Genomic DNA, 19,294 nt, shown 5'->3' with positions numbered 1-19,294 from the left:
CTATAACACATGGGTTTATGTTCCTCTTTGCTGCTAGGTATATCATTCAGTGGAAGAGAAGGAAGTATCTCGTGGGCATGTGTGGGAACCAAAGATGGATTTTGTGATTCTCAGTCAGGACTCTTTAACTCTGCCTTTTTAAGAGACACAATTGTGAACATATTTAAGTTACTTGTTCTTTTAATACTTTGAGTATTGCATAATGCAGGCATTCCTGTTTACTATAAATTAGCACAGGTACAGATACTATTGATTTATTATAAATGGTATATAATATGTTACTAAAAACTCAGTGACTGGGCAGAGGATATTTTGTTTTAGTAAGATTAAAATCAACATGTTTCACTGGGGATACATAAGATGTTAGGATGAATTTTCCCATAAATCTTAGAATTGTCTCTATAAGAATAGAGAAAATGATAATGATGTTTTATTCCAAAGACATGATAAATTTTCCTGTGTTCTTTGATTCAACAAATATTTAAGGAATCCCTCCTATGTGTTAGATACCATTTAGGCAAGTGACTTCCCTGGTGGCTCAGACGGTAAAGCGTCTGTCTACAATGCGGGAAACCCGGGTTCGAACCCTGGTTTGGGAAGATCTCCTGGAGAAGGAACTGGCAATCCACTCCAGTACTATTGCCTGAAAAATTTCATGGACAGAGGAGCCTGGCAGGCTGCAGTCTATGGGGTTGCAAAGAGTTGGACACGACTGAGCGACTTCACTTCAGGCAAGACGATAGGATTCCCCAATTGCTCAAGCAGTAAAGAATCCGCCTGCAATGCAGGAGATGTGGGTTTGATTCCTGGGTTGAGAATATTCCCTGGAGAAGGAAATGGCAACCCACTCGAGTGTTCTTGCCTGGAAAACCCCATGGGTAGAGGAGTCTGGTGGGCTGCAGTCCATGGGGTCACAGAGTCAAGACACAACTAAGCACACACACACGCAGTCAAAGATAATAAATTAGTGATCCAGACAGAAAGTGTTCTGCCCTACAGATTCTGCGTATGTGACGGGAAAAATTGGAACCAGATTGATAATCTTTAGCTATTATGATTTTCTTTCTGAAATAGCAGAAATGAAGAGGTTGTTTTCCATATGTTACAGAGATGGCATTTGATAAATCAAACAGCCTTTCCTTGGGGACAAGGAGGCAGGCTGATTTTTACGTAGGTATCTGGCTTTCTTGTGTACTCGATAACTTAAGGTTGTGAAGAAAATGCAATCTTCATAAAGGTGTCCAAATAGCTCATTAAGAAAAATGAGTTTAACCAATTATTATTAGAGTAAAAATAATTTCAGTAGATTTTTCAAGTTCTAATTTGAAATTTGGTTGGGAAACAATCCTTGGTTTTATGATTCTATTTATTTAATATTGACTTGTTAGTGAATTAAAACAAATTCTGCATTTATAAATCTTTGCTTTTTAGCAGAGACTAACTTTAAGTACTAGCCTTGAATAGAAATAATTGTGACTTAAAAACCAAATTTCAGATTTAGGATTATGAAGAGGTATTTAAGGCTAATAAGCAGAAAGATTTATGTCTAATCTATTTTCTTTCATGCAGGTGCTATCCATCATCTGCATCATAAGGTTCTGCTAGAAAATTGTCAATTATTTTATATATTGTTTTCAAGGCAGCTCATTTTAAATTATAATTTATTTTATGTATTTCTTTCAGGTCAACTCATTTCCGATCAAGTAGCAGAAATTGTATCTAAATATGACCCCAAAGTTTACAGCATCAAGTATAATAACCAGTTAGCAACTCGCACTGCACAGGCTATTTTTGATGACAGTTATTTGGGTAGGTAAAACCGAAATATGGATTCACTTTCTGGTATTGTAGTAGATTTGTCCTATATTTGCATATGCTGCTTTTAGTAGAAAAATCTTTTATGTGAAACAGATTAAGATTTTCTTAAAATATAAGGAACATATAATTTCAGATTGTTATTGAGTACCTAGATTATGTTGTATTTCAGTAGCTGAAATGTAAGAGCATGATTATTTACACAGTGATATTAATAATGGATAGTCTTTAAGATGTGCTTGCTGCATTCTGGATGTTGTTCTAAGAGCTTTATCTGTAATAACTCATTTGATCCTCACAAGTCTCTGACAGTGTACTGTTATTACTCCCATTTTATAGATAAAGATTCTGAGGCACAGAGAGGCAAAATAAAGTCTGAAGTCTTTGCCTAAAGTCCTTCACTTAACGACTTTGCTTTTTTCTCCGATTCCAACCCAAGCAGTCTGGTTATTGAACTTCTGTTCACTATGTTAAACTACAGTTTTGGTTTAGGATTTATTAACTTTTGTTCTAAGTTTCTCTTATTCATTAAACCAAGTATACATGACAGAAATAGTATTTTGCTGATTGAGAAAATCTGTTGTTTGTTACTCCTTTACGACAGATTGCAAATTTGCCCTGTTTTTAACTGACTCCTTTGTAAAGTCGATAAAACAGTCTTACATTTCTAACAGAGATATACTATTTGAGTGTTTAGCACCATTATTTTCTTCAAGTTTCATTTATCATACACATGTGAACCCATTTCTCCTAGAGGACAAAATATTACATAATTAAAGGAATTAGTTGAAGCTATTTTCCAGGAAAGCTTAGTCTGCAAATAAGTTGAAGATAATCCGTTCTGCCCTGATGGCGTTTTACCTTTGGTTCCTCTTTAGGTTACTCAGTGGCCGTCGGAGATTTCAACGGTGATGGCATAGATGGTATGATGTGCTTGAACTAGATTTAATCCTCTTTAAAAGATTTAGACTAAGCATTTGAAACAGGTGGCGCAGAAAAATTTCAGCAATTAAAGAGTTTTGAAACTGAACTTGGTCCATGGTAAACTTCTTTTAGCCAGCCAAGGGAGCTGAGAGCCTCAGTGACCTCTGTCTGCTCTCACTTCCAGCTGTTTCTTCACCTCTTTCATTCTTATGTGCGGTGGGTTCAGTTCTCTTGGGGAGGCACAGTTTAATAGTTTCTGCTTTCTTTGGACACATCATCTGTAACTTTCTGAGCTCTGTCTATAGCCCATCTTCTCTTTGTCTGTCTTCAGAGCTCAGTCTTGGGAGCCTAGACTAGGCCTGATTTGATCATGTTTCTGAATCATTGCAGCCTCAGCCCTGTTTCACTTGGCTCTGGATTTTTTTTATTACTGTATGTACAGCTTTTCTTCATCCTTAAGCCCTTTTCTCTTGCCTGCTCTCTTTTACAAGATTATAAATACCTTGAGGGCACACATGCATTTATTTGAAGTCTTCAAGAATCTTTCCATATTTTGTAAAGATTTGATTTTGTGGTTAAAATCAGTGCTTGGGTCATTTATTATGGAATCCCAAGTTTTTAAGATCTCATACTGTCTACTGAAATAACAAAACTTAAAGCTGTTTGACATAGCCACTTACTGTTGGAGTTGCCAGTATTGGTCTTAAAAATAAGTAATTTTTTTCTTTTCAGACTTTGTTTCAGGAGTTCCAAGAGCAGCGAGGACTTTGGGAATGGTAGGAAACTTAAAAGGTGTTTTCTAAAAAATCTCCGGGTTATTTCATATTTTACTCTATTTCATATGCTTTTGTTTTTCTTGCACAGGTTTATATTTATGATGGGAAAAACATGTCCTCCTTACACAATTTTACTGGTGAACAGGTATGCTTTGAAGTGTTGTGGGTTTTTTTTTTCCCCCACTTAACATTGTGACACCAACACTTCCTACTGTCTTTAACAACTTTTCTTGGTAATATTCTGATGGTTTAATATTCAATATATAGTAACTATTGGTTTAATAGTGGATATTGTAAATATATGAAATAGGCTTTAAATATTTCACCTTTGTTTTAACCAGAGTAATTTATTTAAGCAAAGCCTTTTGTAATTGTTGTAATAGTTTTTTATTTTTATTTTTTTTTTAATTTTTATTTTTATTTTTTTTAGTTTTTTATTTTTTAAATTTTAAAATCTTTAATTCTTACATGCATTCCCAAACATGAACCCCCCTCCCACCTCCCTCCCCATAACATCTTTCTGGGTCATCCCCATGCACCAGCCCCAAAAAAGGAAATATAAAATCAAATTGAACACATACAAAACTAAAAAATTTCCTTTTTATTTGCTAATAACATTAAATTCCCTTTTAAAGAATGATCTATGCTTCTTTTTTAAAGAATGATCTCTCTAAAGAATGACTTTTTAATTTTATTAGATGTAAAACAAAGCATGGCCAAGATGTGTTTACTATATAAATTACAAGTAAACTTCATTTGTACTACATGAACTACAACATTCTTCAATTACTAATTAGTACTTTTAAGTACTAGACATTCTCTATAATTATGGGCATTTTACAATATTCTGTATTATTGTACGTCTCAAAGAATGAAATGGTAAGTTAGTATAGGTATACCATGTTTTACTGCATTTCATTATTAATACATTTCATAGTTTCTGCTTGTTTTTTTTACAAACTGAAAGTTTGTGACAACCCTGAGTTGTCAGATGATGGTTAGTATTTTTTAGTGATAAAGTGTTTCAAAATGAAGATATATACCTTGTTTTTTTTAGACATAATGATATTGCACACTTACAGACTATAGTAACGTATAAATGTTATATGTACGGGAAACCAAAAAATTTGTGTGACTCACTTTATTGCGCTGTTCAACCTGCTGCAGTGTTCTGGTCTGGAACTGAACTTGTAGCATCTCCGAGGTGTACCTGTAATGACAAAGGAAAACCTAATCAGTAGTAGAAAAAAGCATCTCCTAGTTGGCACATCTAGGATTCAAGCTCACTTGTTGTTCAGTTGAGACTGTTTGGCTTTGCGAGAGGATTGATAGGCTGGGAAACTAGACTCGAGGTCCCCAGGAACGTCCCGTTTGTGTGGCCGTCAGGGTTGACATGTGCGGTTGTCAGCTGTTAGGGCTGTGGCAGGGGCGGCCCTCCCTTCGTGCTGTCGTGGCTTCTTGTCCTCAAGCAGCTTCTGCTGTTGGGTGCCCGTGTGTGTCTCTGGGTCTTGTACTTGGTCCTTGATGCTTTCTCTTTGTCCTCAGCTCTTTTGTGGAGAAAAGCAGGGTTTGCATTAGGACTGACCTGGGCTCTCACTGCTCAGTCTTATTGCATTGGATCTGGTGTTTACCATTGTCAATCTGACGGCTTATGTATAAAAATAAGGATCCTGCTAGCTTCCTTATGGGGACGTGGTGAAAATCCAAGGGAAACACTTCAGTGATGATAACGTAGGACAAGACTTTTCTCAGTCAGTGACATCCTTTCTCTGCAGTTTCAGGCCCAGTAACCTGAGCGACCACAATCCAAGAGTAGTATTCTGTTAAATTCCAGCTAGCACTTTGTCACGGTACCCCTAATACAGTGCACTTTATTACACATGTTCTGACCTTGTGATTCAACACAGACTTTGTCTTTCATTTTCTCAGTTACACTGTATAAATTCGAAATAGATTAACCTGGGAATCTCCCATACTGTTCCCTCCTGATAGCTTAGCTAATCGAATTTTGGAAGATTTACTAACTTTACGGTTTTTGGTTTGTTGACTCATCTTTCACTTTGGTTCATCTTTAGTCTGTCACCACTCCTGGTTTTGTTTTGTATGTTGGACTCTCTTTAGAACTGTTTTTTTCACATGTATTTCCAGCCAGACTGCTCTGTCTGTGATGGCCAGCAGTCTCCTGTGGTGAGGAGAGGACATTCCTTCTCTGCAAAACAAGCCCATGATAAACCCAAGCACATTTGTACTATGTGCAATTTAAAAGCAAAACCACTGGCACATAATTGATTGAGATGTGAAACAAAAAGGAACTCCATTCTGTGTCTTTCTTTCGAGTTGTAGTGGTTTCACATAGGAAGAACCACTTATGACCTATTAAAAAGTAGTATTTATTATTTCTACTGCGTCGGCATCATTTATAACTTCTTGTGAACAGTTGAAATGTCTTGCCTGTCTTTCTGGTAGTGTGTCTGGTGTCTTTGGGTAAGTAGAGAGGGCAGGAGATAGGAGGTGGAGCCTCAGGAGGAGCCTTGATTGTACTTGTGAATGGCATGTGTTGAAGACACTGAAATGTCTTGCAAGACACATTGCTGTCTTGCCAGTAAATCTAGGAAAGGACTGACGGTTATTGTTTTGGTAGAATAAACAAAAGAAGAAACTTAGATTGAAGCACTATATGCAGAGAAAAAAGTAATCCTTTCTATTTGGTAAATACACAACAAATATTAATTTTCTAAATTAGTTGGATGAAATGTAAACATTTCATTTTCATCTCATTATCCAGATGGCTGCATATTTTGGATTTTCTGTCGCTGCCACTGACATTAATGGGGATGAGTAAGTTTTAAAAAATGTTTCCAGAAACAGTTTTCCTCTCGTGTTTATGAATGCTTTACTAAAACTAAACATTTTTCCTTCTGTTTCTCTGTCTCCTTCCCGCTAATCTTCCTATTTAAGGAACCAATTTGATGCAACCTTAATCACGAATACTAGAAAACCTTTATGTTGTTAATAATTCCTTTCAATAGCTTTTATAGTATGAAGGAATAAAATAATCGTATGAATTACTCATAGTTTCTTAAAAGAACTGAAGGAAGGTTTGAATTAGAAATGGTCATTTCAAATGTGGCCTTAAGAGAGGCAGAAAGAGGAAAACTTGAGTTTCAACTAATAAAATGATTATTAATAGTCACATGCTGTTTGATCTTGCTCTTCGTGAAAACGGTTTTGTTCTTTTAGTTATGCAGATGTCTTTATCGGAGCGCCTCTCTACATGGATCGCGGTTCTGATGGCAAACTCCAGGAGGTGGGGCAGGTCTCGGTGGCTCTGCAGAAAGCTTCGGGAGACTTCCAGACCATCAAGCTGAATGGTTTTGAGGTCTTTGCAAGGTTCGGCAGCGCCATAGCCCCTTTGGGAGATCTAGACCAGGATGGCTTCAATGGTAAGGAGTGTGAGGAGCCGAAGGTCCCTGATTTTCTGTGGCCACCTGAAAAAGTCCTATACCCTACTTAGAGAAGCTCACACGAGCAAACCTCTTTCCTGGAAGGAGGGATTTGAGGGACACGCTAGGTTCAGCGACAGATTATTCATTTCCCTTAAAAATCAGAGGGGAATTTTCAAAAACTGACTCTCATGAGTTATTACGCATGCAGCTCAAATTAGAGCATCAGAGTGGTTAATTTTTGAAAGTCACTTGCATTCCCAGGGAGCCCAGTGTGAGCTGGTGATTTTTTGCGTCTATGTCCTGCTTAGCGGCAGTGCCCTCTGCTGTCCATTTGGATACAAGTGTAAAAAATGCTCCCAGACCTATTGTCAAGGCAGTGCTGACTCTAATGCCTCCTTCAAAGGTATGATTTGATACTAATATTTTTAAAGCCATAATTTTGTTGTAGCTATCCAGAATATTCTGAGGGAGGTTGTATCTCCCTTCACAGGGACAGATAAAAAGATATACATTCACTTTTATAACAGTCCTACTTAATTTAACTAATAGCTAGCTGTTGATATCTTTAAAAATCAAAGTTGGTTTCTGCTATAGAGTGAAATGTAGATTACAGATTACCAAGAATTTTTTAAAAAAGGAGTGATACTAACAATCTTCCTGGAGGTCACAAAATGGAGAGTTGAACTATGGGTTTGTTGGTATAATCAGCAGCATAGAGGGATATCCCCCTGAAAATGACAAGAAAGTTATAAATTAAGATGAAAACCCCAAAAAAGACAGATGACTCTCAAATCTCCCAATTAGTAGTAGAAAAGGAAAATGTTTGGCCTCAAGACTCCATTCCTGCCACGTGGGTAGTGTTATTTCACGTGCTGACAGTGTCATCTCTCACCCTAGAAGTTTTCATTGTTAGTGGAAAAACTACTCAAGGGCACATTTTGCTTCCTAAAATAGTCTTAAAGGTTATTTTTTACTACCAGGGGAACATAAGTAGAATTCTAGTATAAAATTCAATATAGAACTTGAGAAGAATACTATAGAACAGATCAAATCATTACTTTTTGATAACAGAAACTACCTAGAAAACAGGGCCAGACTCGAAGTTCTACCCTGAGTGAATTTAACAGGTTCTTTGCTGTGGATGGGCCTGTCTCCAGGCATTTTGGAAAAACCTGGACAGGTTTGTCTTCACCTTGTTTTGAGAATATTCCAGCCACTTTAAAGAATGTTTCCTTAATATCATACAGATAGCGTCTCATCCTGCTTTTCCTATTCTTATTAAAATGTACTTACTGTGAACACAAAAATTATAAGCAGTGATACCTAAAAAATACCAAAGTTTTATAACAGTTTCATAAGGAGGTTTTACTTTTAGAGCTAGATACCATTGAGGATGATTTTTTTTTTTTTTTTTTTTTGCTCCCAAAGTATCTCCTGAGGTCTTATTGTCCCATATAGTCTGTATGTGTATGTGTGTATTAGTTATAAGCTAGATCTTTTCCTTATTCAGACCTGATGACATTGACTCTTTTTTTATGTCTTTGCTCCTATTTTCCTCCCTTTCCACTTAACACCCACTGGGAAAACCCTAGGTATGATCAAGAGGGATACTGAAAACAAAATAGTAAAATTATGTTCCACAATTACGTGGAGTTTTTGTCAATACTTCCCCAGAAAGGCAGAGAGGGAAAGGCACAGAAAAAGAAAGTAAAATGATCAAAGGAGCAAATTGATTGCATGAAAAAGGAGGGCTCTCCAGACTAGACAGATACCAGCTAAGAGAAGATGTGATTAGAATATATAAAATAACAAAGGTTTAGGAAAGGTAAGGAGAATTTTTTTAAAACCATCTCTCATCTTCTGTTGGAAAATTGTATTTTAATAAAACTTCCTTAGTGCATATGTCAATTTAGAAGTTATATTTATCTTTTAAAACTTAAAGAAGGATTAAGAAGAACTTTTACCTAATTTAAAAACTACTTTTCATTTAAGGATAACAAATTCTTAGTTGGTGCTTACTGCAGGCTAAGCACTGTTGTAAGTGCTAAAAATGAGAGGATGAATTAGAGCCCATCCATGTCCTTAAGGAATTTAGCATCAATAGGAGCAAGTTTAATGTGAACAAGTAAACCCTAGAAAGTAGTCATCACAGTGTTTGAGATATTCCTGAGTATAACCATCTTAAAAAATGAGTGACGAGGTGTCTTTGATGTCTCGGGAGGTTACGTTGAGGGGGGTGAAACCACTTTAGGTATATTAAGAAAATTGAGGCAGTTTGAAATGGCTAGTATTTAAGGCTGTTATAAGCAAGATGAACACATCTTTGTTCTTAGGAAATTTATGTTTTGTAGAGGAGCAATAGAGTAAACACATAAAGGGGAAATTCAGGCAGTGAGAAAGGCTGTGGGTTTAGACAAACAAAAGGCAAGGTGATGTGATAGAGAGTTCCTAGATAGGGGAAGGAGAGGGTATTACTCCACAGAAGGGCTAGGGAAGAACGCTCTGACAGTTTGGACAGTCAGAAAAACTCTGGAGCAAGAGCCTATAAAGCAGAAGGCACAGCAAGTATAAATCCAGAGATGGGGGCTAACCTGGTGAGTTTAAGAAACAGAAAAGGCCAGGATTGGTAGGAAGATTTGGGATTGGGTTAGAGGTGGGGTGATGAATGGGCAAACTAGGTGGCATTTGAATACTTTGGGAAATAATTGAAGGATTTTTAAGAAGGAAGGTGACATGATATTAACATTTGGCAGTCTTGAGGAGAATGGATTACAGGGACAAGAGTAGAAGTGGGAGGCACTTAGACTTCTTTAGGGGTCCAGGCAAAGGATGAGAATGGCTTGTCCAGCGTGGGGCCAGCAAAGATAGAGGGAAGTGGACATAGTATTCATAATATATTCTGAAGTTAAGAAAGGTTATAGTCACCATTTAGTTGTTTTTTGTTGTTGTTCTATTTAAGAATTTCAAACTTTTAAAAAATTTGGTATAAATTGATTAAGATAGAGATGAAATCATAGCGTTCATGTCTCTGAACCAGATGGACTTCTCAAAAAAACAAAACAAAAAGCAACCTCCAAACCATGCCCAATTAAATTGACAAGAATTTTGAGAGCTAGAATGAACCTTAGATGATTTGGACATGTCCCCTCCTCTCTGTTTTAAGGATGAGTCATTTGAAGTCAAGAAAGGTTAAATGATTTGTCCAAGATCAGACCCAGAATATATGGCTTCGAGTTAATGTCATTTCCATACTGTTTGCTTGAATCTCCTTGAATTTGGTTTTTGCTTTTGAGTTAAGAGTACCCTACTGAAGTTTGATATTTATCATGGTATCAATACATGGATTCTAAAGATGTTAGGATCTTCTCCACGGAAATAATGATGAGTACTATGACTTATTTTCTCCATCTGTTTCCACCTCCCTCCCACTCTCATTTCCTCTTCACCTTCCCTACACCCCTTTCCCCCCTCCTTACTCTCCCCGTCTTCCTTTTCCCCCTCAGATATTGCAATTGCTGCTCCATATGGGGGTGAAGATAAAAAAGGAATTGTTTATATTTTCAATGGAAGACCCACAGGCTTGAATGCAGTACCGTCTCAGATCCTTGAAGGGAAGTGGGCAGCTCGGAGCATGCCACCAAGCTTCGGCTATTCCATGAAAGGAGCCACGGATATAGACAAGAATGGATATCCAGGTGCTTCCTAGAAATAAATAGTGCATCTTAGATTTTTCAGTCCTAACAGCCAGTAGTAGTATGTTGGTGCAAATGTAATTGCAGTTTCAAACTGTGGACTTTAAATCATTATTACTAGGCTCAAACACCTCTTTGTGCATCAAAATCGGAACCATTACAATAAACACATTTTTGCCAGTGAGAAATAAGTTTGTTTAATCCTGTGGTGTAAAAATCTGTGCTTTAGGATTTGATGAACCTCTTGGAAAGCATTTTCTGCCTCCTGCTGGTTGTGGAAGCATTTCGCTGCATTAAGTAGTCAAGATGCTTGAAGAAGTGGTAGTCAGTTGCTCAGGTGAATGTGGAAGATGAGGGAAAACTTGAAGCCCAATTTGTTCAACTTTAGAAGCGTTGATTGTGCAACATACAGTCAGGGGTTGTTGTGAAGAAGAATGGGGCCCTTTCTGTTGAGCAGTGCCTGCTGCAGGCGATGTAGTTCTCCATACATCTCATTGATTTGCTGAGCATGCTTCTCAGATAGAATGGTTTCACTGGGATTTAGAAAGCTATAGTGGATCAGACCAGCAGCAGACCGCCAAATAGTGACCATAATCTTTTTTGGTGCAAATTCGGCTTTGGAAAGTGATTTGACGTTTCTTCTTAGTCTAACCACGGAGCTGGTCGTCACCAGTTTTGTATAAAATCCACTTTCTATCACAGGTCACAATATGATTAAGCAATGGTTCATTGTTGTTGCATAGAATAAGAGAAGATGATGCTTCAAAAGGACTGTTATTTTGATTTTTGGTCATCTCATGAGGCACGTACTTACCTAGCTTTTTCACCTTTCCAATTTGCTTCAAATGCCAGACAAGTATAGAATGGTCAGCATTGAGTTCTTCAACTTCTTGTGTGGTTGTAAGAGGATCCGCTTGGATGATCCTTTCAGTTGGTGGTTGCCAACTTCTGATCGCCGACCACTACGCTCCTCATCTTTAAGGCTCTAATCTCATTTTCAAAACTTCTTGAATTACCAACGGCCTGTATGTTCAACGGTTCCTTGGCCAAATGATTTGTTGATGTTGTGAATTGTCTCTGCTGCTGTCTGTGACCTACTTTGAACTTGAATAAGAAAGTCACTCAGTTTTGCTTTTTGTCTAACATGATTTCCATAGTCTAAAATAAATATAAAATACACAGCAAGTATTAAGTCATTAGCAAAAAAACGTAAAGCGAGAAATGCACATTGAAATGATGTATAACATAACTCCATTTATTTAAGGATGTATTCCAGTATCAAATGGCACCACCCTAATATTAATTACTTTTACACCAACCTAATATTAATTACTGCTCTATTGATTTTATAAGTCAGTTTAATTCAGTATTTCAGCTGCTGTTCAAGCCCTGCCATTGTTCAAGGCAGGTGGTCATCACTGAGGGGATACAAAGCACAGACAGCCCTGTTCCCTGTCATGTTTTCTTTGAGGGCATAAAAAAGTTCCTAATTCTTTTGTGATCCATTGTACCTGTCTGTATGGTTTCTCATGTAATTTTCTGCTTAGAAAGAGCTTTGTCAAATTAAGCCTGGGTAAGCCTATTGGGCTACAGTCCATGGGATCACAAAGTCAGACACAACTGAAGTGACTTAGCGCAAACGCACGCATATAATATGAGATAGAGTTCTGATTTCATTTTTCCTGATTGTGAACCAGTGGTACCAGCTACGTGTGAAGACTAATGCATTCTGTTCTTGTTGATTTGGATGCTATCTGCTGTCATTCTAAGGATTCTAGGTACAGTTGATCCTTGGACAGTATATTAAGAGTGCTGACCCTCTGCACACTCAAAAGTTCATCTATAACTAATTACACTTGACCTCTGTATCAACAGTTCTGGTTGTGAACCAACCTCAGGTTGTGTAGTGCTGTAGTACTTTCTGTGGGAAAAAAAAAATCCATGTATAAGTAGATTTGCACAGTTCAAACCCATGTTGTTCAAGAGTCAACTGTGTTTGTATTTTGGTTTTGTTTCAAAAACAGAAAAAAGTTTTTTTTTTGTTTCAAAGCGCAAAATTAAAAAATTTTTTTGTTTCAGAAAAAGAGAAATTTAAAGGTCCACAGGCGACTGTATCCCTATGGCTGATTCATGTTGATATATGGCAGAAACCAACACAATATTATAGTTATCCTTCAATTAAAAATAAATAAATTTTAGAAAACTAAATAAAATCCACAGGCATCTATAAAGCTTTTACCTTTGGGAATGTGTGTTTGGGTGGTATAGCCTTCTTCATTGGTGCTGATTTTTACTCAGTATTCATTCAGAAGATTCTTATCTACCTGGATGGATGAAAAAATTAGTGTTATGAAAGTGTTTGTCATTGATAATAGGGTAAAGTTTTCATATAAATTTTAGCCTTTTAGATGTTGTCTTAAAATCACTGATGAAGAAGAACTTTCAGTCTATGTCTAAATCTAATCCTTATTATGTACATGGAGAGCTTTATAGAATGGTATTTGAATTTTAAAAAACTATTACTATTAACATAGTTTTTCTATTCTCTTTTAAGACTTAATTGTAGGAGCTTTTGGTGTAGATAGAGCTGTATTATACAGGTAAGACTTTCCATATCTGTTAATACAGGAGTGTTATGAATTATATGAAAGTTTTATAGTTAAGTACCAGTGCTTAAATTTCATTTTAATTTTCTTGAAGTAATGATAAAATTTGTTCTTTCTATTCAAGATTCACTTCAGGCAAGGAGTAGTGATACAAGGAGATGCCCAGAATAGAGAAAGCAGTAGATTTTTTTTTATTAGAAAAGCATTAAGAATTTTCCATCTTTGTTCTTTAAATTTGTTCAAAGATGTTCTCCTATGTTAATTGATTTTATGAATTTAAAAGTATACGAGTTACATTTAAAAGTATAAAAGTTACATTTTCCTCTAAGGGACAAGAAATTAACTTGGTATTTGTGCCACAGTATTCTGAGACCACCGGGGAAGGATGTAATGACTCCCAAAATAAACGTTTTTATCAGAGTAATGTGTGTAAATCTACATATCTCTAGTTCCCAGCTTCGTACGTATTTCCAATAATTCTCTGTGTTTCATCAGTTCCCCATGCCTTACGGTATCATCTGGCATCACAAGTAGATTAAGATGTTTACACTTCTATGGACTGTGTTTATACATGGTAGGAAAACTAACGCTCTTGCATAGTATAGGTCAACTTGATTGTGCCTCTCAGAGCAGCTTGGGACCATACAGATTCTAGGATTTGTCATGATTAGAAAAGCACACTGACCTGAGCCTGCTATATATTTTTACAGAGCATAAACATGTACATCTGAACTTTGGAAAACTATATTTATTTTAATTTATTGTTTAGTTTTAAAAATTGCTGTTATAGTAATAGCAGTAATACAGGCATATGGTAAAATGTCAAGCAATATAAAAAGGGCATACAATAAAAAATACATACTTCCTCTCACACCAGTTACTAGTTCATTAGTATATCCTACCAGAAACATTCTGTGCCTTACAAAATTGTGTGTGTGTATGTGTGCATGCATGCTTTCACATTTTTTTTTTCTATCATACTAAAATTCTCTCCTGGCTCATATCATCCCATATGAGCTTTACCGCACTCATCTCCCTCTTGTATTGCAACTGCATTAGGTAGCTATCCCCCAGCTTGTATAACCATCCTGCTTTAATGGGCTGTGTTTAGACGGGTTGTGACCAGTGGTCCTGCTTTGCTTGGAATTGAGGGGGCTTTACCAGGTCATGGAACTTACACTGATAAAATCAAGACAGTCTGGGGATATTTGGTCTTTCTAAGTTTGATTGTTTCTGTTCTTTTTTCTGTTACAAACACTGCTTTAGTGAACATTGCACTGTATACACCACGAATGTGAACCTAAAGTACTTAGATCAATGTAACGTTTTAAATAACTTTTTTCTTTTTTTTTTTGAAAACCAGGGCCAGACCAGTTATCACTGTAAATGCTGGCCTTGAAGTGTACCCTAGCATTTTAAATCAAGAAAATAAAACCTGCCCTCTGCCTGGGACAGATCTCAAAGTTTCCTGGTAAGGGTTTTTGTTTAATAATAGTTATAATTATTGGTTCAATCATCATAAAAATAATTGAAAATGGGGGAGTGGGCTGAAATATTACTAAAACAGTTTCTATGGATATACTCTATTTTCTTGTCATAGATTGAATTTACAAATATTGTTCCAAAGAGGGTACATATAAGCCTCTAGAAATATTCTATGAACTAGTATAAAACTAATTTTTGAAAAATGAATATATCAAAAGTAAAAAAGCCAGTGAACATTTTGATTTTGATTTTTAAAAGCTAATGATGTTTTTCAGATTTAGTATCTGTGACTAATTGTATGAAAATAATTATTTTGCTTGAAGGTATTGGTCTTCTGTTCTTTTACTAATTTCTGAAGAAAAATGTAACTTTTTTGGTAAGCTTAATGTCTGAAATTTTTCTCTATTTCTCAAGTTTCCCTTTTTTATTACTTTTCACTATATTGTGTGATTTTTTTTTTGCTATTTTTTATTCTATTTGTATTTATAATTTTCTTAAGATTTTTTCCTTTAAACTGACTAATGTTTTACTTTAAAACATATTAAAATGGAGAAACCAGTCTTTCTCATACATGTCAACATAAATATAAAATTAATAATGAAAAGTCCTGATCCATATAAACTGACTGTAAGTACCAAACTTTGGGAAACAATGCTCATGTTTCTTACTTACACAGAAAAATCAAAGAGAACTTATATATGAAGGGTAGAATGATTGGAAGCTGGGAAGATTTTACTTCAAATGATCTAATGGAAAGATATATTTTTCCTGATTTTGTTTTTGAAGTACTTACTGTTGTTATTAAAATCATTTTTCAAAATTTTGTTTATAACATATATATTAAACAAACATGTAGACAATAAAAATTTTATTTCTTTCATCAGAGTGCATTAAAAGTTCAATAATATTTGGTCTTCATTTTCATTGATTGGCAGTGACATTTTCAAGGTTTTTGCTTATTCTGGTAACAATGTGAAGGCTTTGAATATGTTAACTAGAGCAGTAGCTTTCATGTGTTTTTGATTATAGGATGAAATACATTTTACATCATAATCCAGTAAACATACATTTTTAAAACTTAAGTTTCATGAAATCTTACCCTTGAAACTTACGTCAATTTTACACATATATTTTTTTAAAGATGCTGGCCACCACCCAGTAAACTGATGTCATGACCTAGTAATAAGCTGTGAAAAATGCTGTTCTAGAGGAGCTCACTAATTAAAGGGAGCTTTGTGGGGCTTTTAAATAAGTGAGATATTTATTTTAAATCTGGACTGTCATTTTCCTCATTTAGATTTATCAAAGAGATTCTATAAACTTGAGAGGTGGTTAGGAATTTTTTTTTCTTTTTTGTCTCATTAAAGTATCATGAGTGCCTAAATTACTTAAGAATAAGTTAGAATATTCTGTTTAGTTTCATATATAATAGTAATATTGATATAAAGAAAAATACAAGGCTTCATAATATAAGCCAAGTATTAGAAATGTAAGATTTAAAAAAGAAGAAATGTGAGATTTAGGTTATATTAAAAAATATTTAAACGATTATGGGATTTGTATGTATTTTTTATTTTTTTACAGTTTTAATGTCAGGTTTTGCTTAAAGGCAGATGGCAAAGGAGCACTTCCTACAAAGCTTGGTAAGTATTTTATGGAAAAATTATGTATAATGGTGCTGCATACGTGGCACTTAAAAAACGTTTTAGGATATTTGAATAACTATTCAGATAGTTGTTATTTTTTTTTATTTGAATGTTTATGTTAAAGACATTTAAAATTACAACAAAATTATTTTGTTTGGCAGCTGTTAAGCCAGTTCAGAGATAATACATTTACTTATTGGCATTCTGAAAAATCAGTGATAAGGCCTTGAGAAAGTTAAAGTTACCCATGTGAGAAAAATGAACTTCAGGAAAAATTAATCTCATTGTTTATAAAGTCAGTTACCTATTGAGAAGTTTATATTTTATGTGTTGGAGAAACCCTGGTAATTTCAGGAGTAGAGGTGATTTAGAAAGAGAGAAGGAGAAAAAGTTTTGACCACTAAATTTAACCCACAGAGAAAATACTAACTTCACTCTTTTTTTCCAAAAAATTGTTTATGTGATTCTGAAAGCAAGGTAGGAGAATTCAGTAACTGTTGTGGAGATTTGTCGGTGTAAATGCCAAGAAAGAACAGTGAAGCTCTTACTAGAGGACTGAGTCTATTGGGAGGTGTGTTTGTCTGAAGTTCACACAGGGTAGCAAGGAAGGTAATTTTTCAGTTAAGACCTGAAGGAAATGAAGGAGCTATGGGATACCTGGACAAGAATTTTGCAGAGGAAATGGCAGTTTCAAGAGGCTAGAGGCAGGCGCTTGCTGTCTCTCAAAGAGCGGATGGAACAGAACTGGAAGCAAAATAATCCTGGGATTTGTTATGAATCCTCAGATTTGTTATGAAGTTCAGCATTTAGGGGAACTTGAAAGGAGACTTGTGGTTTTAAAGATCTGCATTCTTATCTCCTTTGAAGAACCTATTTAAGAAGAACTGAATCTTAAAAGCTAGTAATCTAGCAACTGTGCTTGATTCTTGGCTGCACATTCTTTTTAAGACGATTCCTGACCTAGTCAGCTTTGTTTAGGCATTTGCTTCACGAGAGATATATTTACCTGATAGTTTGATATGGGAGCTTCATTAGAAATAGGAGTTGCAATTGATACAAACTGCTCATTCATCACGGTAGTGAATGTATGGGTGCAGATTAGTAAACATTTCTTACTCACAATCAGCAGGAATGCTGCTACCTGCATTAGTGGTGGAAGTCTTAATTATTCACATATCTCATTTCTGAACTTCCTCCTCTCAGCTTAAGTTAAAAGAAAAAAAGTTTCCTTCTGTCTGCTAGTTGTTTTATCATTATCTAGTGTCTGAATTATTAGATGATATTAAGTTGGGAATGGTTAGATTAATTATTAAATATTTATTCAGAATTAATATGTTGTGGTCTCACTATACCATATAGACTTTTTAAGAATGAATTAGAAGCAAGTTACTTCTTAAGAAATGTCTGTGTATCTGTCTTTACATGAAAGCTTGAGATATTTAGGACAGGTAGGTGTCCATAAAGATTATGTTGGTTATAAATCCTTTGGTTTGTATAGACTTCCAGGTGGAGCTTCTTTTGGATAAACTCAAGCAGAAAGGAGCAATTCGACGAGCACTCTTTCTCCATAACAGGTCCCCGGGTCACTCCAAGAACATGACCATCTCAAGGGGGGGACAGATGCAGTGTGAGGAGCTGATCGCATATCTGCGGGTAAGACATACTTTTATGTTCCTTATCTTTCTATGTATTATTTTTTCATCTGAATGATTTTTCCTTTCTGTAAAATGTTTTTGGTGGTGAATAAACAAGAAAACAGAAAAATGCAGTTGAGGAAACTGGGCTTTTTAAAGAGTCAGACTTGAGTAATGGACATCGACTCTTGTCAGACTGGATATCACATGTGGCCTTATTAAATTATGACATACGTATTACGGGACTCTCAAGACCATAAAAGAAATCCACCCCTACCCAATTAATCAATTAAAAACTCCATTGGCTAAACCTGACTTGTGAGTTGTAAGCAAGTGTGTGAGTCAGGGTAGCTAGGTTGGGAGGGATGGAATCTGGGGACGGGGGGTGGGGCGGCAGTACTTGCAGACACCAGTATGGGGTTTCAGACTCACCCGGGGCCTGCTGCAAGCTAGGGGTCTGACCTGAACCTCCTGTATTAGGTCTAGATTTTTCCACAGGGCTAAAGTGTCCCCAAAACAAAGATGACCCTGACTCTTACAAGAGTAAGTGCAAGTTTTCACCAGAACAATCTAGTACAGGTCGCACAGGTTAAGTTCAAATCAAATAGGAATTCATTTCTAAAGTACTAAAGAAACAGAAAGTAAGCCATTAGAAGACACAGCAAACAAATCTTAGTCCTAGAAAAGTGAAGTCAAAGTCGCTCATTTGTGTGTGCCGCTTTGCCACCCCATGGAAAGACTTGAGATTTAGAATTATCAGTTACAAAGTATAAATGTATATAAAATATTGAAAGAAATAAAGGGTGAAATTTGATTTAAAAGATAAAGGTATCAGTAAATATATAGAAGACTCAACATAATTAATAAACTCTATATAGAACTTGGCATCCAATATTTACAGAATATAAAAGTTCCCCATATACATATAGGAAGTCTGAACAAATTTGAGAAAATTGAAATCACAGAATATATTCTATTTGATTATAGTGCAATTTTAAGAAATCAGTAACAAATTTAAATTGAGAATTAGGAATTGTGATTTTAAGCAACTTATAGAAAAAAAAATCATACTAGAAATTTACTTAGAAGTGAATTATAATGAAAATATCAGTATATGTAGGATATCCCAAAAGCATAATGTAGAGGTAAATGTATGTAGCCTTAAATACTATTTAATTTAAATGAAAGCTTGAGGGAAAAAATGAAGGGGAAAATAAACCCAAAAAACCTCCACAAAATTAAAAATTTAAAAAGGACATTCCTGGTGACT

At 35.6% G+C, this 19,294-nt stretch overlaps 1 protein-coding gene across 4 annotated transcripts in view; it reads left to right on the top strand.

Annotated features, from left to right (window-relative positions):
• The window catches only part of ITGAV (integrin subunit alpha V), a 106,238-nt gene that overhangs the window by 60,480 nt on the left and 26,464 nt on the right, over positions 1 to 19,294 (top strand). For all 4 annotated transcript variants that reach the window (XM_012110914.5, XM_060408791.1, XM_060408790.1 and 1 more), the window contains 11 exon segments: positions 1,684 to 1,809; positions 2,694 to 2,738; positions 3,472 to 3,515; positions 3,604 to 3,660; positions 6,301 to 6,353; positions 6,756 to 6,958; positions 10,465 to 10,656; positions 13,208 to 13,253; positions 14,623 to 14,730; positions 16,329 to 16,387; positions 17,889 to 18,043. In XM_012110914.5, the coding sequence (XP_011966304.1) occupies positions 1,684 to 1,809; positions 2,694 to 2,738; positions 3,472 to 3,515; positions 3,604 to 3,660; positions 6,301 to 6,353; positions 6,756 to 6,958; positions 10,465 to 10,656; positions 13,208 to 13,253; positions 14,623 to 14,730; positions 16,329 to 16,387; positions 17,889 to 18,043 (1,088 nt within the window).

The sequence above is a fragment of the Ovis aries genome, chromosome 2 (genome assembly GCF_016772045.2).
Source record: "Ovis aries strain OAR_USU_Benz2616 breed Rambouillet chromosome 2, ARS-UI_Ramb_v3.0, whole genome shotgun sequence".
Taxonomy (NCBI): domain Eukaryota; kingdom Metazoa; phylum Chordata; class Mammalia; order Artiodactyla; family Bovidae; genus Ovis; species Ovis aries.
The sequence above is the reverse complement of the archived record's forward strand: the minus strand, read 5'-3'. Positions and strand labels throughout refer to the sequence as shown.